The 24,233-nt window shown below is 36.3% G+C and overlaps 1 protein-coding gene and 1 long non-coding RNA gene across 2 annotated transcripts in view; both read right to left on the bottom strand.

The window, feature by feature from the left end:
• The window catches only part of LOC149090851 (uncharacterized), a 116,859-nt gene that overhangs the window by 14,809 nt on the left and 77,817 nt on the right, over positions 1-24,233 (bottom strand). The gene's annotated exons all lie outside the window — the stretch shown is intronic.
• Kap3 (kinesin associated protein 3) overlaps positions 3,964-24,233 on the bottom strand; it is a 37,491-nt gene continuing 17,221 nt past the window's right edge. Inside the window, exons 7-9 of the mRNA XM_089264628.1 lie at positions 8,119-9,606; positions 4,381-4,637; positions 3,964-4,316 (exon numbers count right to left, since the gene is read on the bottom strand). Of these exons, the coding sequence (XP_089120754.1) occupies positions 4,283-4,316; positions 4,381-4,637; positions 8,119-9,606 (1,779 nt within the window). The 3' untranslated portion in view covers positions 3,964-4,282. The remainder of the gene's footprint in view (positions 4,317-4,380; positions 4,638-8,118; positions 9,607-24,233) is intronic.

Raw genomic sequence — 24,233 nt, 5'->3', positions numbered from 1 at the left:
GCCAGCATTTTTGAGTTTAGCAGACCATAAGTGAGCCTAAAATATTCGCGCGACGATTGAAAATAGTCATATATGCGCTAATTTTCTGATCATAAAAGCCGCGACTGTTCTTGATTAGTCGCTAATGACTCTTAGAAGAGTCTTCCTCGAGTCATCTTTTAATCATAAAAGAGTCTTCCACGAGTCATAATTTAATCATTTCTGGCTCATATTCGAATGAAATTTTCAATAATTTGCAACGAAAATAATTTTTTTATTAATATAATTTTCATTACTATATATACATATGTATATTATCTTAAAAAAAAAAAACAACTAACTCTAAACGCCTACGCTTCGCCAGCCTGTCATTGGCATGGACAAAATGCTTTTGTAGCACCGTATTCAAGTCTTTGTCCGTGCATTTATATATTGTTCAGTAGCAATATTTAAAAGGAAAAATATTAATTAATACAAAATATTTTAAATATTTTCTAAAATAATATATACTTTTCATTACGGGTACAATGTACCACCTTTCTGCTGAGGGTGTGACTGACGTAATCACCTTTTTATTTGATATATGTAATTGAAATCAATTATTAGATTTGTTTGCACTTCGCACTTGCACTTCACTTGCACTTTAACGATCGAATGACAAAATTTGCACACTTCGGCATGTGCTTAAGAAGTGCCGTTTAGCTTATCTAAGCTTAGATAACAATCGCTTTTGAATCAGCCAAGCAAGCAAAATATGAGTGCATAGAAACAAAGCCATGATCATTTAATCACCTGCATGCTCATTTGGCAATTGCTTTGCATTTCGCTTTTGTATTTCAAGGCAATCATACTTTGAGCATATGGAAGGGTCATTTATGAGTCTTCTTTCGAACGCCCAGATTAGATTGTTTTTTAATCGTCAATGGGACTCAAAAAAGACTCATCAGAACGATTTCTGTTAAAACAGTCTTCCAAATGCTTACTGGGTTTATTCAGTTTCGATTTTTTAATCGATAGCCATGCGATATTTCCTTTCTTTGGACGAGTCAATTTTTTTGGATACAATCACTAACCAGACAACACATAGACTAGACAAGTAAAGGAAAGCTTTTTGCACGGGCTTTAGCACCCCAGACGGGTTTGAATTCTCTCGGCGAATTACTTTTAGGCTCGAGCTATGAAAATATACGAAAGCACAATCATTTCGCTTCACGCGCTCGACCGAGATGGTCAAATGTTGAACAAAAGATCCCGCTATGCTCAATATTTCCCTTGCTCTCTCTCTTTCTCGATGCTCTGCTTTCTCAAATGTGTACATATATGTGTGTATGCATGTGAGTACAAGCAGCAGCAAAACCCCATTTCTTCCCTTTTGAGTGAAGAGTATACCGAACTCTTCAAACCGTTTGCCAAGCTCGTATATACAAAATATTTGCGTTTTCGTTGTTATTTGTGGGAAGGGTATGATGGTGTTGTGTTCATAATGAAAATGCACACGCATACTAGAGCCCCTTGATACATGTATGAGCATCTGTATGCCTGTATGCGAAGCTCTTGCTGCCTGTAGCAATTTCAGAGCTCCGAATTTGCATTTGGTAGATCTTGTGAACTACTCACACATGCATACATACATATGTGTACGCAGGGGCCGCGATGATCACAAATGATGGGGTATCATTGAAGAAGCATTTCAGTGCCTATGTGCCTTTATATGTGCGTCTGTGTATGTTTATGTATGTATGCATGCGACATGAGCATTGACGTGTGCCTAAAACAACTTAAAATTGTGTGAACGATTTTGGGTTTGAATTGAAGAGGCGCTAGTTGTCTACTCTATGGTCTGGTTAGTGGTACAATCCAAACATGCGAATTACATGGGTATCGGAGTGGTCGTATTATTCCGTCATCCAAAGGTTCTTTGATCTATTTATTGACTTCGTCTTTTATCGGTGTCTGGAATTGATAGAACTTGGAGTATACCGGGGAGTCGGTTTACCATTATTATCTCTGCTGTAACATTCGTTGTGTATGTCAGTTTTTCGTTAGGTTTGGCAAACAAGTTTGGATACAATCGGACCAAGTGATCTAATCTCTGCTTTTGTTTATTATTCATATGATCGGTGTTTGGGATTACTGCCTTAAGTTTCTTTTCTTTAAGTCGTATGTGGATATTGTTTTTGATAACAGCTTTTTGCTGCTTTAGTGTGGGTAATAGGAAAAATTTTACTTTAATATCTGTGACCTGAATATTCGGGTTTGTTGTAGCTGCATATTATTGAGACAGTAGTGTAGGGCAGAGGAAAGATCTACTGGTTATTTTATACCCAGGAGTCTCCATTTGGACCTCGTACGAAATTATCTAGCGCTTTATCGCGGTAAACTTTCGTCATGAGAGTCTCAGTTTCTCTGCCTAACTGCATACATCTTATCTACTTCAAAATCAAAGATATAAGTTTGCAAACTGCTTGATGAAATTCCTCTACTGTTGGGCTGTGACTTTGTACCAACATTGTCATCTATACTTCAATGTTCCTATATCTGTTTTGCCTGCACAGTGAAGTGTTAAGCACTTGGATATTGCATTCCAGTTTAGAGGGACCTTGTATGATTCAAGAGCTGTATCAGCATTACCTGTGATCTTATTTCGTATAATGTGCAACGTGCCGAAATATTTTGGCGAACCAGCTCCTTTACATCGTACAATGAGAGTATTCGTTCTACACACTTTTTCCATGAACTTTTAACAATATCTGGGACTCTATCTAGAACACCTAAATTCTCAGTTTGGTTTGCGGCTGTTCTTCTTCTCTTCCTTTTACCTTGGAGGGTCGCTTCGGAATCGCAAGATTTTATTTTGTTATACTACTTTGTAGTCTAGATATTTATTATAGTTTTACGTGGGAGAAATCAGAGTATAATGGTTTTTTTGAAATGTATGTAACAGGCAGAAGGAGGTGGTGTAAAAAGTATTTATATCCGTCCAGTCCAGTCCAGTCCGTCTGTCAGTATGTTTGAACGCGTCGATCTCTGAATATATAAGAGCTAGAGACTTCATTTTTTATATGTCCGTATATATAGCGCGGATATCGAGATTATCACCAAACATCGATAACTCCTCCAGTTCTTTTTTATCGATAAAAAACGTTATCAAAAATCAGTTATAAAATTATATCTCCTACATCTTGAAAGCTAGTCTCACAAATTTTAATATATGTACATACAGTCGGCAAAAAAAGTTTAGGTACACTCAGTTATTAATTGCAATTTAATTTTTGTCATATTTTCGAGAGTAATTGGTCAATATGGGTCGAGGAAAGCCAATCCCACTAGAAACGCATCAAATAATATTACTTAGACTAACTCAACTGTTTTTTATTGAAATAAGTTAATGATAAGGTTTTGGTTGGTCAAATATATAATTTAAAAGATCGCATTAACACTTTTGTTTATTTCGTTTCATTTAACCACCAAAAAGCTTAATTAATATTGAACGTCTAGAAATTAAATTATTCAAGAAATAAATTCTCATAATATTGCGAGCACTGCAACGCAGCCCAAGCGCAGTCACCCATGTATATGCGTGTGTGTGTGTGTGTGTGTGTGTGTGTGACTTATTATGCGACTTTATTATTCACTCAACTGACTGTGCAGTATTGTTGTAGTAACGAGCACGTAGAATCTGTTGTCACGCAAAGCCGGTCCCTGCTCGGGGGCCGGGTAATTTTTATTTTAGCATAAATTGGTTTGTCGTTAACTTGTATGTATGTAAGTACATTTCCATGTATATACATATGTATTTATATATTGTGTATATCAATATACGACATACTGTGTACTAACAGCATTACTGCTAGTTGTTCGTCGTGTTTGCATAAATTGTTGACGTCAAACGTAAGGCAGGTTAACTGTACATAACATACCACGCCCATGCAAAATACATATGTACATATCTCACATATCTCCATTGGTTTTCAGTGGAATGTCTGGTTCAATGCCAAGACTCGAAACGTTTAATCACAAACTGCAATACATATAATATATCATTTAATAATAAATATCAAACACATTTGATCAAAAAGCTCTAAGTGAATAATTTATATATATGACAGCAAATATGCTAACATGTGTATTCATAGTACAATATAATATCTGCTTATAGACGCTTTAAAATTATAACATTTTCGCATTTTCTATTATATCAGCTTATCATGCAAGCCATCAGCATCTAGTGATTTGTTCGACTTAAATCATTACCTAGCATTACAGTTCTGACTGGAACTTTGAGGCTAAAAGTTATATTATATTATATATCCTCCACATCCTGGCTAAGACGAAATCTGTATGAGAAATAAAAACTATTATCTACTTAGCAAACAACCTATCTATAATTTGATTACTTACGTGCTCACAGGCCTGCTAAAAATAGAATTTAAAGGACATTCTAAATGGTTGCTATTGTTGCTGTTACTATCGATGTCATAGTCGTTGATATTCGAGCTGTTGTAGAGGTCGCAATTTTGTAAGTACTCAGATCGCATAAACGTGTTCAAGTCATTATCGTTATCATTATTTTCGGTGTAATCCTGTTCATTATCACGTTCCTGCTGCGACTCTACCATACAAAGCCACTGAGAGTTGTGATTTCGGAACTTTTCTAGCTGCACGGAAAAACAAAAAATTAAAAAATTTGAATTTCAAATATTAAAAATGTTAGTAACCTTTACTTCTATTCTTCTACGGGAATTCTTATTTAATAAACTTAGCCCTCCCGTCGTTCACTCACTAAAACAAAAGCATTTCGCATATGTACAAATTAAGAGTTCTACTATAAAAATTACCAATGCACTATAGGCAAAAAGCCCGAATTTTTGGCATTAATTGTCCCTGAAGATATAAAGGCTTGAATTTTGTATACATACTATTACGATTTTTTTTATAATTTCGGATTTTTTATTTTTGAAATAGAGCCACGGCCCCACCCTTTTCGCTTTTAGTGTCCATCCTGTTATTGCAACGAAAATTCTAGTCCCAGACAAGCTTTTATAAGCTAACCGTGAATATGGTTTTAGTTATAATTTTCTTATTCCAACTCAATATCATTCCATATTTCTTTTCTTCAGTATCATTTTCCTCTTCTTCGCTTTTGGTTGAACTATCTTTCCCAATTTTTCAGAAGGTTCGAAACTATATGGCTCTAGAGGTGCAACATTTTCTGTAGGCATTTCTTTTTTTCTCATTCGGCGAGCTCGTTCTTTCAAACTGAGACTAGAAATAAGTGGGTTTGATGAGTCTAGTTATCTATTGAATACGCCACTTATATTTTGTAATCGCCTACACTTCCTAGTATGAGATTTTCGTGCTCCAGATGCGTGCTCTCCCAAACTTCCATTATTTGATGCCCATGCACCAAAATGTGGTGGATAGTTGGGGGCTTTGGATAGCAAAAATATTATATGTAAAATATAATATGACAAACACAAATTGAACTGACTGACACAAATTGACTGAGACTCTGACCCCGGCCTGAGAATAAAGTAACCTTTCATGTTTTCTCACACAGAGCTTTAAATTTCCCGGAGTTCATGCTCGCAAGAGATAGCAATTAATATTATATAAACGTTTTTTAAGATTTCATGGTAAAAATATTAAATGGTAGAAAACAACTCAACACTTCCAAAAGCTCTTCTTGCTGCGTTGCCGTCATTACAGCTACCACTTCAAAACAAATGTGGTATCCTTTTCCGTTAATTTTTTAGACGAAACTAATACGAAGAGGCGTCGTGTCTAAAGCAAGCTCAGAAGCCAATTTTCTTATTAATCGAGGACCAGTAACGCTATAATTTAATTACTTTCGACCTGGTCTTTTAGGTGATCGGTCGAATGCACTTTATACTTGAATCAGCAATCGATTGCATTTTTTCAAGTGATACTTAATAAATCCAACTAGTTTTTTTTTTAAGTTATCGCCCGATAAGTTCTATTTACTATTTTGTAACGCTATAATCTTTTATAGCGCTTTGTTGTCGCTTGTTGCAGACCTCATGTGTAACTGCAACATGTAGAGTATATTGTGAAGGAGCAAAAATGAGCAAGAAGTCTTTTTATTATTGGATTTAGTAAAGATTAACACACAACTTCAAATTTAAACATTTCAAATACCTTTCAGGGATCAAAAGTTATATCTAACGAAACACACGTACGAATGTTAGTATTTGTCTACAAATGCACAATAGCAACATTTTGCACAATCGTACGAAAAATCACAGAACTACAAACAAATTTTCACTCATCTTATTTGACATAGCCTCCTGACTCTTTTCCATAAAAATATTGTCAACTATTTCAAACACCCAAAGATTTACACACGTTGAAAGTAGAGCATAATTTCAAGCGTTTTTTTTTCGATTTACCATGCAACCTTGAATTAGCTAACTTTGACGAGGCTTAAAACTTTATTGGTAGTCCGCAAAATTTAATAAAAATTGTTTTTAAGTCGGCTGGAGTTTTCTAAATGAGAAAATAAAACAAGTAAGAAGACTCTAGTCGAGACTGCTCGACTAGGAGATACCCTGAACCCTCCAAGCTGATATTCTTATCATTCTGCACTACTTTTATGCACGCACACATACATACACATTCATCCACCCTCACGCGCCTGCGCTCTGCTAACTGCGCAGTAAGCAGCGACTGCGCTTGGGCTGCGCTGCAATGTGGGCAATAGTATGAGAATTTACATGGTGAATAACTTCTTTTGTAAACACACGATCTTAATTAAATTTTTAGGGCGTAATTATATGGTCAAAATGTGTGTGCATTCCAAAGCACAAGTCTCTAGTACTTGAAATACGTTTTTTACAAATTGGGGGCGAAGGGGGCGTGGTATCCAAAATCTGTTGATTACAAAATGTTTTTATTATATTATTATTTATTATATACACAGTAAATCTGAAGTATCCAAGTCTAAAAATACTCCGATGAGGCTCAAAAAACAAAATCAATTTTTCGATTATTCTCGATAAAAAAGTTATCGGATGAGTTATCGAAATAAAGCAAATTCGTACTGCGTATGGTATACACGAGTATGCACACAAAATTTCAGCTCTCTAGCTCTTATATCTTCTGAGATCTCGGCGTTTATACGGACAGACGGACGGACGGACGGACAGACAGACGGACAGGGCTATATCAACTCAGCTCGTCGTGCTGATCAAGAATATATATACTTTATGGGGTCTGCGATGATTCCTTCTGCCTGTTACATACTTTTTCACAAAAACATTATACCCTGATTTCCCATTTTCAATGGGTTCAAATGCAAATGCACGAATTATTTACGTTATGGTACATATTGTATATCACACATAAACGGATGTCCTACCAAGTCCATTGCAAATGGAAAATGTGAATATAATCTAAAAATATTAATTTATTTATTATTAATTGCGGGAACTATTACGTTTAAGTACGCGCATGGTACTGACGGAGCGGAAGCTTTAGGTCAGTACCCTGATCGTCATAGTCGGTGGCGGTAGCCTAATCTATAATGTGTCACGAGAGCAGCGTTATAGCTTATGTTGAGTCGGTTCACCGACTGTAACATTGTAGCTTATGCTAAGTCAACGACTTAAACTCTTATATGAACTTTATTTTTTTTGACTATATAAAAGAACCGCTAATGCTACGACTAAATAAGATTATTGAAATCGTTTCTGTATGAAACCCGACCGCATCAACCTGAAACCTCAACTTTTCTTCGGCAATCGCCGTTAAGAAATCATATGTTTTATCTGCCACGCCACACTGTTAGCAATTGGATTAACAAAAATAGTCCCAGGAATCAGAGCTCGCAAGTGCAAACAAGAGATAATAATCCTTATAAGTGTAGTGGATCAGCAGCCTAAAATGTTATGTATGCTATCGACGAAGATCACGTAAAAGCCTTGAACTGCTTAATTTATATATGTACATGCTGCATAGAGCCATACATAATTCTCCCAGTTAAATTTATTTTTGGAATGGTATCATTAATAGTACATTTTTTAATCTGACTTAGAGGAGAAATTACGAAATGAAGTAATATACACAAATAGATACAGGTGCAAATATTTGTATCATTTCTTTGAACTAATATTAACTCACCTTGATGCGCTTTGCCCACTCGGTGTCGCTAATTGCAATTATATCCAGACAATAATCACATACTTTTCTAATTTCCTCATTCTTGTCATGCATAAGATCTATAAGATAGGCAGGCGACTCAGTTTCCTTAATCATATACTCCCTTGTACTTTCGTGTCTCAAAATCTGTTGGAACACAAAAATAATTTGTAGCACAATTTCATCATCTTCTTGCTTTGCCTTTAATAGCTCAATCAGTGAAATCACCACCTTTGCGCGACAGAAAAGGAGTGCACAAAGCTCATCGCATGCACATGTTCCCAGATAAACTATAGTATCAAGTACAATATCATCAAGTCTTGCGCAGGGTATTAGTACTTTTCGTATCCAAGATATTAGCTGAAAGTTTTGCAGTATTTGCGAATAATCTAGATCGGTTAAAGTTAGATTTCCTAATAAGCCTAGACACTCTACAATAAAAGATTCTTCTTCACAGATAGTCAGTACACGTGCAAGATCCCCCACATACTCTATGTATTGAAGTTGTAGCGATTCATGCTGTGAAATATTTCGTAATAATTTCATCAAGAGAGCATCCTGGTACTTGAATGCACGATCCATAAGACTGTGGAGACGCTGACCCTCAATCATTATTTGTGCATTACGTCTGTTTAATGACAAATTTATACAAAGAGCAATGAGATCCAGATCAACTTTTACATTAAGATTCAATATAATAGCATCTGTTGCCATTTGTACACACTCCGTGTGAATGAACATTGACTTGACCTTATCATCGAGGCTCATATGATAGAGTATCTTAACTGCGATGGCATGATGATTTTCGTCGTTGATAAACATAACAAGCAGAGGCAGATAGCCAGCTGCAACCATTTTAATTCGCAGAGTCGCATCAAAAGATAGATTGAACACTAGCTTAAGAATAACTTGCACCAAATCAGTATGTGAATTTTGAAATAACCTTGGTAGTTTTGCGATAATATTTAAGTCACACATTTCATCCTTATTTTCGCCAACAATAGACAGTTTTTTAAGAAACGTGCTGATTAATATAAGCAAGTCTATGTTTTGACGATCAAGTGCTTTGACGAGCATTCTAACAATGTGTTTTCTCCTCATTTTTTCCTCAAGCTTTACATTCTCGGCCATGTTAAGCAGCAGATAAAAGGCAACACGAAGTAGTTGTTCCTGCTTCTTGGCAAATACTTTAAGTTGTTTGTTAAGTCGATCAATTTCTTCCTTCTTAATTTTTGGGTCATTTTGGTCTAATGAATCGATGCTTTGCGCTTTTGTCTCAATCAGGGAATTTGTTTCTAATGCACTTGTACTAGAATTTGTATGAGTTCCAGAAGAAAGCGCTTCATGATAACTGTTGTTTAGCATTTGGTTTCTCATAAGCGAAGAAGACATTGTTCCATGAAAACTACTCCAATTACCCGACTTTGGGCGCTGCTTTAACTCTGGTATTCGTCGACGTGGAGGCTCCATCTGAAAATACAATTTTAGATAATTTTATACCCCGCATTCATCGAAAATATGGAAATACAATAACGACAACTACACTATCATAATTATAGCTCACTTATAATCCACTTATAAACGAATCGGCTGAAAATTTTTCCGATATAACATATTTCTTTAAAATCTTAAAATATGGGTAGTTCAATATTGCACCTAAAATTAACGATTTAAAACGAATTTAACGAACAAAAAAAAAACAGCTCCCATTTCCTAAAAAAATCCGAATCTGTTGCGGATTGATGGAAAAACTAGTGTTTATATAGAGTCCGGCCTCCCTTTTCCTTAATTAACTCAAAAATTCTCTTCCCCATTGATTTTTATTGGGTTGAGATCTGAAGAACATGCTGACCAGTCAAGGACATGAACATGACATTCCTTCAAAAACTCCTGTGGACGTCTGCTCACATGGATTCTGGCATTCTCCTGTTGGAAAACCAATGGTATCTCAGGAAATTCCCTTTAATAATGGAATGAGACTTCTATCCAGAGCCTTAATATACTCGTCACTGTTCATACGGCCCGTTATAAACTTTAATTCCAAGATACCAAATAAACAAACTATCCTTGAAAAAAAACAAAGGATCCTTTCTCAAATCATGCTAATCAAACCCATCAGGACCATCCAGGATAAACTTCTTCCCATCAAAAAATATGACCTGTTAGGGTACAAATTTATAATTATACTGTAAGCCAAAAGACGACGATTCAAACTCGTTTATGTGAGATCGGTCGCGACTTATCAACATGGGGGCTTTGGTCCGTTTAGACCTGTTCAGGCATGAACATATGATCGATGATCGTATACATGCCTCCGACGCACTCAAGAATATGTAATAGCCCAATGCTGAGCCTTACACACTCAGCAATAGATACATTAGATTTAAGGGTTGAAATTATACATGAGTCTGGGTATATAAACCCAGGCTCAGAATAATAAAGATCAATACGAAACTAAACACCATCATAGTGGAGTGTATTCATTCATGGTCCTTCGAACCGGAGGAAGTATTTTTAATACTTCAATGCAGTCCACAAGGAAAAGTGTTTGTGTTTAGTACAAAGTGAAGTGCTAAATAATAGTAGATTTGTGCATTGGCTTACCAACCCAAACTGTGAGTCGAGGCACAGCAAGATCAACCTAGTGATCAAAACAAAAAAACCTCCAACGGGAAAAGCCAATGGATCTACAATAAACACACAACTGTGTCGTCAACCATTAATATTTAACAAGAAATATTTGATGGCATAATGGCAGAATTCAGGACCAAAGTTGCCGATCACGCCATAGACACAGGCCAACTTCATAGCTGGGCAACGATACCGGAAACATCAACGCAAGAGATGTTTTTTTATAGTTGGTAAAACTTGTGGAGAAAAAAGCTGTAAAATTAAGGAAAGAAATGGCAGAAGGGACTGCTATCCTGGAGAGCAACAACAGCGACGAAATTTTTTTCTATAAAAACAGGCTATCTTTCCGATGGAAAAAGGTCCAGTCAGCGCTAGCAGATTTAGAGGCGAGATATGGAGAACTTTCCTCTTGCAGCGATGACATAGAAGAACTGGAATGCAGCCTCGACGTACTGTTAGACAGACTTAACAGAAAATTAGAGGATCTGCAAATCGTAAGAGAAGACACGCCAAGGCGACCGAAATCAACACTTCCTTCCTTTAATGGTCCTAAGACGTGGCCAACGTTCTTCGAGCAGTTCACCAAAATAATCAACAACAGAAAGCATATGAGCGACAAGACGAAACTCCTATACCTGCAAATGTATGTCAAAACAGAAGATGTACAAATGATAAGCAATTACGCAAGGGGAGAGGGTAACTACAAGTTAGCGTGGGACTGTTTATGCAGACGCTACAAACGTTATTTGCCAGTGGACAAGGAACTGCTGAAGAATGATGATGAAGGCAGTATCCGAAATTGCGTGAGCTCCTCCGATAACAGTGACGAGGTCACAGCTGATGAGATGTTAGCATCTCAGGCAGCTTTGGATGCAATTGTGTTCAAAAAGTGGGATTTCAACCCGCCGGCAAGCCCCCACATGGGAAGATATATAACTGAATCTACAGAACAAGAAAATAAACTTCAAGTAGTAACAACAAAAACAAAGCTGGGTGAAGACAAGAGATCAATAAAGAAGATCTGGGCTCCACCAACTCCGACATTGGATTCGGAGGGCATAGAAGATGAGGACAAGAATGGAATTTCTGCCACAACTTCGACATCGACGTTGAGTATCGCTGAAGATACATCAACAGATATCCAATTGGAAGTTCGACCAATGGATGATATTTCCACAGTTGGCAGCACGACGGAAGAGCAAACTTCTGCGGAGACTGCAACAGCGGCTGGATGTGCAGCTGAAGAGAACAGCGACAATACCAACTCAAACTCTCCAGTGATGACCACAGCAGCGCTACCAACTATGGAGACTAAAACTGCAAGTACAATTACATCGGAAAGGGATTCAATTGGAAGTAGCAGCAACATTTTAAAGGAAACAACCATAACCACTACAAGCGAATCAATATCTGTTCTAAGGCATCAGGATCAAACGAAGGATATCTACCATTTGGAGGCTTTGGCTTCGGCAACAATGAAACGATTGACAACTTCCTCAACAGATGCACTCAGCTATACTAATGTAACAAATGATGACACCCAAAAGCCGCGGAAGTTCTTCAAAGAGGCTCGACTTCACTTGGCATGGGAGCCACCACCTAAGCAAAAGTCCAAGGTACTGGTGGCACACTTGGTTTATCTGGATGTCACACTCTCTGGGCCCCGCAGAATGTTCAGGCACGAACATAAGTATTGGATTGGTGATCATTTCGTCAAGAATATTAACAATCATCATATTTGTATTTGTCCTGTATATTATTAAGATTTCCACAGGCAACAATTCACACACTTGGCCCCCCGCAGAATGTTCAGGCATAAACATATGAATATACGATGATCGTATACATGCCTCCGACGCACTCAGCGACTAGCAGGTAGTGCGCTGTGAAGAGATAAGGGCCACATGTACGGACTGCATAAATAGACAAATGAAGACCAACCCTTGCAACCCCAGAATCAGATTACGAAGGAGACGAGCGCTGAGCCTTACAAACTCAGCGATAGGATAAGAATAGCTAATAGACCAACGCGGAGTCTTACACACTCAGCGATAAGATAAGAATATGTAATAGCCCAATGCTGAGCCTTACACACTCAGCAATAGATACATTAGATTTAAGGGTTGAAATTATACATGAGTCTGGGTATATAAACCCAGGCTCAGAATAATAAAGATCAATACGAAACTAAACACCATCATAGTGAAGTGTATTCATTCAAGACCTTTTTATGAATCCTGACCTCTTACTCGCATACTACGGAAAATTGATTGTTTAATAACTTTTCTTGTTGATGAACTATGTTCAGGTCGTTATTATAACATTAAAATGCCCGTTCTGAGAACTGACAAAAAATTAAGTGCTTACGGATACAGCAGGGACGTGGCAAATCGGGACGTGGCAAATCGGGATAAATTTAATTTTCCAGAGTATTAGAGCAAATCTTAGCTACTACATTGGTGATGGGATGTGAATGAGTATCCCGCAGTCATTAACCGCCAACTGAAATGTTCTTAGTTTTTTTTTTTTTTTTTTTTTTTTTTTAAATATTTATAAGTTCTATAGTATTTTTAATATATTATAAAATGTTTCCTTTTCAATGTCTATTAAGCTTATTTATTTTGCCACGCAACTAGTGGGCGTATATATATTAGAGGGCTGCATGGCCGCACTCATAACCTAGCGAAATAGAGTCCATTCGAGATGAGACTGAGTGAGTGCGCGGCAGAATATGAGTTGAGTGAGTTGGAGTGTTAACTGAAGCATATAGGCGTAGAGGCACTCGAGTTTTTGAATGCATATATCGTCGTGTCAACACTCCGTATTTGCTCAGCTCCGTCGCTTGAGGCTCGATCATCAAATCTTATACCAAAATCAGTGCGCTGCGAGCCCTCAAACAAAAAACATGTGTTTTAATATGAAGCTTAACTGCGCGCCTATTTTTTCTTACTCGTGTCTCTCTCTACGCCCTTTCCCCTTAGAGTGTATATTTAACTCTTGAAAGGGTTTATCATTATCTTATATATCGATCTATCTATATTTTTATTAACTTTTATATTAATTATAATTGCTTTATACAAAATATCAAATTGTGCAAATAATAATAGCCCTAACGGGTTTATTTAAGTATTGCATAACAAAATTACATTGGATTTCGTTTGATCATTATATGTGGGAAGGGTATGAGAGCGTTGGTACGCATACAGAATATGTATTCGCTACGAAATTGTAACGGCATATTTGCCGTTGGTCGGCCGTCCGGCCTACACACACACGATTACATTGCTCTTCGTTTTTTCCTTAATTTTTTTCTCTGCTGGCAGGGACGCAACTCATATACTCGGTGAGGCAATTTATATACCCGCCCTCATATTTATTCAACTTTTTCTCGTTCAATAGAATATTGTGCCTCTGAGTTATATACGAGCGCACTCACTTGGCCTTGGTGCCACTCATTTCAATATGAGCATTGTTAATTCGAGTACGTTTTTTTGGCACTCATGCAGCCCTCTAATATAAATGGATAATAAAAAAAATTTTGCATTTACCTTCATAGAATCATAACATTAGCTCACGTGCAAAATTTCGGCATCCTAGAGCTACAACTTTAGCAGATTTGGTCGGCACGGATTTAAATATGTACCAAATTTCAGCTTTTTAGTTCTTCAACTAACATCTGTAATATCTGGTGTATCGGAAAATGCATTTTCCGAATTGCCACGCCCGTAGTGGGCGGATCCGGAAAATTTTAACTCTTTACAAATCGGAGATATAAACGAGTGTTTCAAGTATCTAGCTTCACTAGCGCCGAAAAAAATGTGTTCATACGGACATTGCACACAACCAATATATAAAAAAAATTTGTTTTACATTTAAGACTCTAAATCGGTTTAAAGATTCGGCTATCGTTTTCGCGCAGCGAATTTCGACCGTCTTCGAATTCTAAACACCACACATATAAAACTTCAGCACCCACCGACATATATATATGCTAGCTGACCCGGCAACCGTTATTTCTAGGAAATATTCTGTACTTAAATACAAATAAACTAATTTACTATAAGTGCGTGGGGATGCTTTATACCGATTTGTTCATTTTTAAATTCAAGGGAATGGGAGTGCGGTCATTCCTTGTCCAATGTACCAATGACGACTTTGGAATGAGCGTAATATTCAACATCAGGCTCATACTGAAATCTAGGCGAAGAAATGAATGTGATGTGATGAATGCTCGATTTACTTTTTGACGTTGTCGGTCAAATCCTTTACGTATCTGCGCGCTTCTCTTCGTTCTAATTGTCTTTGCTGGTTTCGCTCATTTCGTGCCTCCTTGCGTATTCGTGGCCTTAAATTGGAAGAACTGCTTGGTGATAAACAGTGATGTCATATCGTATTCGATTGCTTATTATTTACGTTGTCTTTTATACTAATATAATACGTATATTTATTAAGAACGTTCACGTATTAACAAAATGTGCATGACTGTGACTGTGACTGTGCATGAAAACTGTCACTGTTATCAAGCCTACTGGGTAAATTCTCAATAAATGCTTCATTGTACATTGTCTCACTTAATAATATCCTTAAAAAAAAAGAAAAAAAAAGTGAATGTGAACCAAAGTGGCCCATTCTTTAAAGTTAGGGTCATAAAAAACTAATGTTTGCCGATTCTCAGACCTACCCTTCCCTAGCAGCAACCAGGGGACTGCCATGGCAGCGTCGGATGAGGACGACGTAGGAAATCGCATAATCAGCGGCAGTAGCGCCCGGCGTAGGCAGAGGCAGCGACGGCCCATCAAATATACGGGGTATGCAGGCCATCAGGCGACTGCTTGCCGGGTTGCAGACGCCTGCCACGCGACTGGTTCCACTGGCTGTGGAACTTCGGGTGTAGGAAAAGCTTGGTAACCAATCCTCGCGTACTGGCCAGCGACTTTGCTGGAGCTGTGCGCGAAAGCTAGGTGTGCTGTGAACGAATCAAATAATAGGAGTGACCGGAGTTTGCAGAACCAAATCCTGGCCTTTTCTACAGTACAAGCACTCTCCCAGCCGGAGTATGCTGAGCCTACGCTCGGCAATCCTGTGGCAAATGTATCTTGGAGCGGCAAGTCGTCATAAGATAGCTTAAGTGTCAAATCATACCTATGCTCAAGAAAATATACCTTACGTTTGAAATCAAAATCACAAGTGACTAATTATTATCGCAGGGGCTTTAATAAATAAATTTTTTGGCACGAACGCACAGTCATCTGAAACTAGACTCGGGATAAACTGAAGATTCGTTACAGTAGATTAAATTAATGTCATCCGTATTTGGTAGTCGTTAAGCAACATTCGATTTTGGCGTTAGTATCATTTTCACTACCGGCCTTGTCTACGTTGTGCGAAATATTGAACTGATTTGTGGATATGGCATTTTTTGTAACAATAATTATGTATAGATTTGACTTGTAGAGATGGCCTGTTTGGTTGGATTGTTGTAATAACAATGTACTCATTTCCGGCAGTACCATAATGTTGGAAATGCTCATTATATATTTTATTAACATATTATAATATAAAAGACACCAAAGACTAAATCATTGTAACGGTGAAATACATTTACACCGTAAATGTAAAGTCTTTAATGATTTAATTGGCTTAAATATGACCTACTAATAAGAAGACAATCTATACAATGGAGGACATAAGTATTTTGACAACACATTGCAAAAGCTTCAACCGCTTATTTCTGCATGCTGGGTTAGAAAACGGTACCAATTATATTTTTCATGGAAAGCCTTACAAGCCTTTAGAATGCACATCTATGCGCAGTTTACTCCCAAATTGATAAAATATATAAAAATGATTCACCCAAACAAAACGGCCAGATCGGGAAGAACATTCATAGAAGACCGCATCATATTGGCAAATCTGAATGAAAATGTGCGGATTTCCCTAAAAGCCATGTCGATTAAACTTAAAAATAATCATAAATGATCATTAAGTAGAAAAACTATCACAAGTGTTCCAATTTTTCTACGCATGTGTCACATGGTGAGGAATCGGTAATGCTCTGGAGATTGGCATATGTCAATATCCTCTCCCAATTTTATATTTTATTTAATAAATAATAATGTCGAAATACCCCTACCAGAAGTAAGAGACAGAGTATTAATACATATACATAAACATATATACTGAAAAGTGGATCAGACACAAAAAAAACCTTAGTGTTTCCGTTCTCTCTCGCAAAATGCGGAGAGACAGAGAAAAAAAAAATAACCGAAGTGTTTCTGTTCTCTATATCAAAAGATAGACAGAGTAAAACTACAACAAAAAACAACAAATAACGGCGAAAGAGGGCGACTCTCATCAAAACCGTAAGAAAACAACGGGAAGACGAGTTTCATCAAAATCTTCAGGCGTCCTTTCAGAGAAGACTAAATCAGAACAGCGCGGTTAAGACAAAGATAAGTCGTAGTTTAATTTTATTCTTAAAAAAAAAAATAAATAAATAAATACGAAAAGATAAAAATTCTGTCAGAAAAAGTTATACAGCTTTTGAAAAAGCAATCGGACTCAGTGTCTAGATTGAAACAATTAGACTCATCCGAGGAGATTAGGCGAAATAAAAGAAGAGTTAGAAAATAATCATAGCTTATTGTTAGAAGTGGGGGTAATAGACCATGCATATTTTAATAATAAAGCAATGAAAAGAAAACAAAATATGAAATTGGAAATTATGAGGGCTGAGAAAGAAGAAAATAAAGAAGAGGTAAAGCAGGTTAGAACAGTTACAGTTCACAAAAGTTCTAAAGAAGAATCAGAGTTTTGAAGCAATGCCCAACAGCTAAAACTATATTTGGTAGAAGTATATGAGGTAAGGTAACGTAGGTGTTGGGCCAAATTCACTTATCTTATTGTTAACTTGAATTTTATACCTATATTTTTACATTTGGGTTCACCCTAATTACTCTTTCTCTCTTGCGTGGTGAACTCTTATTACTTGCATTAATTCGCCTAGCTCTAAGCAAGCTGCGCTTGCTCATACGTTTGTACTTTTAGTGTAATATCAAGAACTCTACGAATAAACGTTGCACCTACGATGCGCTGAATTTCATATACGGCTCATTTGTTTAGTTAGAACAGCATCCCCATACTCTGAACTCATGCTAGACAGAAAAACGCTTCTAATCTTACAGTAGGAATCTTCGATATTCGATAGAATAAAATTATATTTTTATACAATAGAATTTCAAAACTAGTACAGCAGCTAAAAAAACAAATATATGTCAAACAAAATGACGATAAAGTGAATGAATTAGAATTTTATGTCCAAAATGCTATCAGTGTGTTAGAGGCCAAAAATCGTACCCCAATTCGACCCATAATCCAAGAAAAGATGGATAACTTTCCGGGACAACTGAAAATTCAGGTCCCAATAATTTTTGGAGATGCCAAAGATTGGAATTTATTCGCTGAATTATTTGGCTACCTTATTGATAGAAGAGAAGATTTAACTTCTTCTATCAAATTCAGTTAAAATCCTCATTAAGACGAGAAGCAAAGAGCATTGTTGCTCATTTGTTGACGGGTTCCGCAGATAATTATACTGTCGCTTGGGAATTACTTATAAAAGGAATTGAAAATAAAAGGAAAATTGGACCGAATAATGGATCTTCCAAATTTCAATATTGACTCGTCCAAGATTATTGATTATTTTATTGATACGATTAATACTAAGTAAATTTAGTAAAGAGGCACTTGAATTATATGAAAGCCAAATAAAAGAGACAAAAGAAGTACAATTACTGACTGACGTAATGGACTACTTAGCGATATTGTTCATTATCCGTTTCGAGTACAGAAGAAAAGAAAGTATTTAAAAACTCCGCATACAATTGTTCAATATGCAAAGTAGTAGGTCATAGTACCACGCAATGTACGAAATTTAAAGCAATGGTCCCAAGAGAAAGATTAAATGTTGCAAAAAAGATACAGTTATGTAAAACGTGTTTAACACGAATTGTAGGAAGCCCCATCATACTATGGTACATATAAATGCAGAAAAAATAATACAGTAGTAACAAAAGAAGAGGCTTTATTAGCCACGGCGATAATTAAAGTTAAAGCAGTCAAGGGGAACTATATTAACTTAAAAGCCTTAAGGGATAGTGGATCTCAAACAACAATTATATCTGAGGAGGCCGCACAGCTGCTAAATTTACCTAGAACCAAAACTGAGACAGAAATAAGTGGTGTCTCATCAGGAAATAGTTGTAGATCAAAATACAAAGTTAAGCTAATGATAAAGCCTAGAGAGCCAAATAAAACACAGCTTACGGTTGAGGGCATAATATTATCAAAGTTAATGAAAGCTCTCCCAGTTGACAAAGTAAATATACATAGATATATCTAAATGGCACAATTACTTTTTAGCTGATCTGCAATTTTATAAACCAGGTCGTGTAAATATAATAATAGGTGCAGACTTATATGGAATAGTAAAAATAGATGGATTACTTGGTCAAAATACAGAATTTGATTGGATTTTATCAGGTTGTACAAAGCCAAAAAGTAAATGAACGATAGTAGCGACAGATATTGGAATAGAAGACCTAGATCGGTTCTGGGAGTTAGAAACCGAAGGAGAAGATATAAAGGAGATAGAGTCTTGTGAAAAAAATTTTCTGAGTACAAGAAGAGATTCAATGGGTCAATATGTTGTAACAATTCCGTTCAAAAAAGAAAATGAACTAGGAGAATCAAAGCCACAAGCCAAAGCTTCGTTTTCTTAGCTTAGAAAAAAAGCTGAAAAAGAATGAAAAGCTAAGAACAGACTACACAAATTTGATAAACGAATACTTACAGTTGGGACATATGATTTCTACAAATAAGGAAGGAAAATATTATTTGCCACATTAGGCAGTATTAAGAGATAGTAGTCTGACAACGAAACTAGGGGTAGTTTTCGACGCATCTACAAAAACAACAAATAAGAAAAGTCTAAATGAAATTATATAAACAAGACCAAGAGATCAAAAAGATATTTTTGAAATATTAAAATGGCGACGCTGGGAATATGTAGTATCAGCAGATATAGAATTTTTATATGGACGATATTATGACAGGCGCTGAATCCATACAAAACTGTAAAGTAATTGTTAAATGTGTTTCCAGTTAGTTCACTGGCAACAAGGATTTAATCTGAGAAAGTGGATTTCATACAAACCATAAATAATTGAAGAAATAGGCAGAAATTAAGAAAATAATAAAATAACAATAATAATCGATGAATTTAAGTTTAGTTTCACTGAGAACAATATTGAGAAAATAAATAAAAGAGCAATGTTATCAACACTAGCTAAAATATACGATCCCTTAGGATGGTTATACCGAGTGACCATAATAGGGAAACTGTTTGTGCAAAAGCTATGGCAAACGGTTAAGAAATAGGATGAACAACTATCCGAAGAAGAAATCAGAAAGTGGAGAGTGTAACAAGATCATTTAAAACATCTGCAAAACCTAAGAATACCTAGGTGCGTTAAAATATAAAAAGTTATTGAAATTTCATGGTTTTGCTGATGCTTCTGAAAAGGCCAATGCAGCAGTAGTTCATGCCAAACTAATGATATGATGATACTAGCTAGTAAATGTAATTTTAATCCCAAGGAAAATCCTAAAACTTTTCCCATGTTAGAACTATGCGCTGCCCATTTGTTGACAAAACTCATTGCTAAAATAACAGTCAATTAGAGAGTCAATTAAGGTTGAAATCTTTGCATGCAGTGATTCCACTATCATATTAGCTTGGATCTAAAATGGATAAAATTGAATAAAAATAAATTCATTAAAAAAAGAATGGATGAGATTGGGAAAATGTCAGAAATTAAATAGATTCATGTAAAATCAGAAGACAATCCAGCAGATATGGCATCCAGAGGAATCTATACTTATAAATTAGTAGAATGCGAATGGGCCAAAGAACAATTGAAGAAGAAAGAAGAAGAAAACGTAGATAAAGAAAAAATAATTGTTAACACTATGATAGAAAAGAATATAATTGGTGAATCGATCAAACGATATTCTTGTATGCAGAAATTACAAAAAGTCGTAGCATTTATTATTAGATTTATAAAAATCATAACCAAAACAAGTAAGAATGCTCGACTACGAGATCCCCTGAGCCCATGCAGCAACTGATATTTCAATAATAATTCACACATACACACGCACACATACACATACACACACACACACACACACACACACACACATACAAACAAAAACAAGAACACACACGCGCATATACAGGCGATTGCACTTGGGTTACGCTGCAGTGTTGGCGATATTTTGAGAATTTATTTGTTGAATAATTGAATTTCTAGACGTACGATCTCAATGAAACTTTCAGAACGCTATCATAATGTTCATATGTATGTATATTACGAAGCAAAAGTCTCTTGTATTTGGAATACGACTTTTAAAAAGATGAGGGGTTGGATATAAAGGTGGGGGGTAAATTTTAACAAAAACCGAAATTGTATAAAATGCATCTTAATATATATTTTATTTAATTTGGAGACTCTAGTTTTAAAAGTGTGGGAGATATAATTTTATAGCTGATCTTCGGTATAAATATCGGGATGAGTTATCGTTTTTTAGTAATAAACTCGATATGCGCGCTGTATATACGGACATTTAAGAAAAAAATTTAAAGTCTCTAACTCTCCTTCTGAAATTGACGCGTTCAAACATACGGACAGACGTACGGACGGACGGACAGGACTAAATCGACTCAGCTCGTCGCGCTGATCAAGAATATATATACTTTGTGGGGTCTACCACGCCTCCTTCTGGCTGTTACATACATTTCAACCAAACCATTATACCCTGATTTCCCATTTTTAATGGGTTCAGGGTATAAAAAGGTTATAAAGGCCACCAAGATGTGTTACAGTGCACTGCAGTGGAAGAATTCAAAAAGGATAGGATATTAATTATTAAACAACAACACATATGTCAGTTTAGAACACAAATACGAAAGTTGGGGAAAACATTTAGAAAATAAGAGAAAGATAATTTGCATTAATCCATTGTTATGAGAAACTATACTCAAAAGAAATATTGAATAATTGCACTCAGAAACTGTCTAAAGAAATACTTACGTAATTGTATTTGTTCAGGCGTGAACATATGAATATACGAAAATCTTATATACTCAGCGACCAGCAGGTAGTGCGCTGTGAAAAGATAAGGGTCACATGTACGGACTGCACAAATAGACAAATGAAGACCAACCCCTTTGCAGCCCCAGAGTCAGATTACGAAGGAGACGAGCGCTGAGCCTTACAAACTCAGCGATAGGATAAGAATAGCTAATAGACCAACGCGGAGTCTTACACACTCAGCGATAAGATAAGAATATGTAATAGCCCAATGCTGAGCCTTACACACTCAGCAATAGATACATTAGATTTAAGGGTTGAAATTATACATGAGTCTGGGTATATAAACCCGGGCTCAGAAGAATAAAGATCGATACGAAACTAAACACCATCATAGTCAAGTGTATTCGCTCACTCTGTGTGAGAAAACATGAAAGGTTACTTTATTCTCAGGCCGGGGTCAGAGTCTCAGTCAATTTGTGTCAGTCAGTTCAATTTGTGTTTGTCATATTATATTTTATATATAATATTTTTTGCTATCCAAAGCCCCCAACTATCCACCACATTTTGGTGCATGGGCATAAAATAATAGACACCTGTATACTTCCAGTTGGAAGTTTGGGAGAGCACGCATCTGAAAAGCGAAAATCTCATACTAGGAAGTGCAGGCGATTACAAAATATAAGTGGCGTATTCAATAGATAACTAGACTCATCAAACCCACTTATTTCTAGTCTCAGTTTTAAAAAACGAGCTCGCCGAATGAGAAAAAAAGAAATGCCTACAGAAGATATTGCACCTCTACAGCCATATAGTTTCGAACCTTCTGAAAAATTGGGAAGGATTCCTAGTTCAACCAAAAGCGAAGAAGAGGAAAATGATACTGAAGACACCTATGAAAAGAAATATGGAATGAATTTTATTGAGTTGGAATAAGAAAATTATAACTAAAACTATATTCACGTTTAGCTTATGAAAGCTTGTCTGGGACTAGAATTTTCGTTGCAATAACAGGATGGACACTAAAAGCGAAAAGGGTGGGGCCGTGGCTCTATTTCAAAAATAAAAAATCCGAAATTATAAAAAAATTGTAATAGTATGTATACAAAATTTCAAGCCTTTATCTCTTCAGGGACAATTAATGCCTAAAATTCGGGCTTTTTACCCATAGCGCAATGGGTTAAGTAGAAACAGTAAGCTCATCCAAAAAAAAAAAACCGAATAGCAGAATTAGCACATAATAACAAACTACAAAATAAACCGAGAGCCAAACGCGCACCTTTTGAATTCATGAGTTCATTATATCACTTGCTATTTGGGATAATGGAAGCAGACGATCGAGCACAAATTGAAGAAAACATGGTCAATTTATGGTCGACTGCTCGACTAGAAGATACCCTGAGCCCTCCAAGCTGATATTCTTATTATTCTGCACGTCTTTTATGCACGCACACATACATACATATGCATCCACCCTCATGCGCCCGCGCTTTGCTAACTACGCAGTAAGCAGCGACTGCGTTTGGCTGCGCTGCAGTGTCGGCAAAAGTATGAGAATTTATTTGATGAATAACTTTTTTTGTAAACATACAATCTTAATGAAAAATTTCAGAGCGTAATCATATGGTCAAAATGTGTGTACATTCCACAAGTACTTGAAATACGTTTTTAACAAATTGGGGGCGAAGGGGGCGTGGTATCCAAAATCTGTTGATTACAAAATGTTTTTATTCATCATATGTTTATACACAGTAAATCTGAAGTATCCACGCCTAATAGTATTCCAATGAGGCTCAAAAAACAAAATCAATTTTTCGATTATTCTCGATAAAAAAAGTTATCGGATGAGCTATCGAAAAAATAAAGCAAACTCGTACTGCGTATGGTATACGCGACTATGCACACAAAATGTAAATGTACTTAAAAGATCCACTGAGGAAATCAATATTTATCTCAAGGACATGGATATACGTATAGTCAATGTGACAGAATTGCTAAAAAAATCGCATTATGTGTATAAGGAAGCAATTAATTTCTGTATGATAAAAAATCAATTAAAGTCCCTAGTTGAGGAATGTGACAAAACTCAAACAGGGGTAATAAATATGCAAATTGATATAAATCATAGCAGATTGAATTGGAAGGTAAAGGTAAGCGGTTATTTAAAGTCCCTATTAATGAAAAACTAAGCGTTCGATGTAAGGGAGCACAGCAATAACTTATAGAATTACCAGAGGATGTGTTAAAAATGAAATCAGATTGCACCGCTCGATCAGGAGATAAGACCATAGTAGCTCATAACAATCCTATCCA

Source organism: Drosophila navojoa, chromosome X (assembly GCF_054131105.1).
Source record: "Drosophila navojoa isolate 15081-1374.11 chromosome X, UAZ_NAV_1.0, whole genome shotgun sequence".
NCBI lineage: Eukaryota > Metazoa > Arthropoda > Insecta > Diptera > Drosophilidae > Drosophila > Drosophila navojoa.
This window is presented reverse-complemented; position numbering and strand designations above follow the sequence as displayed.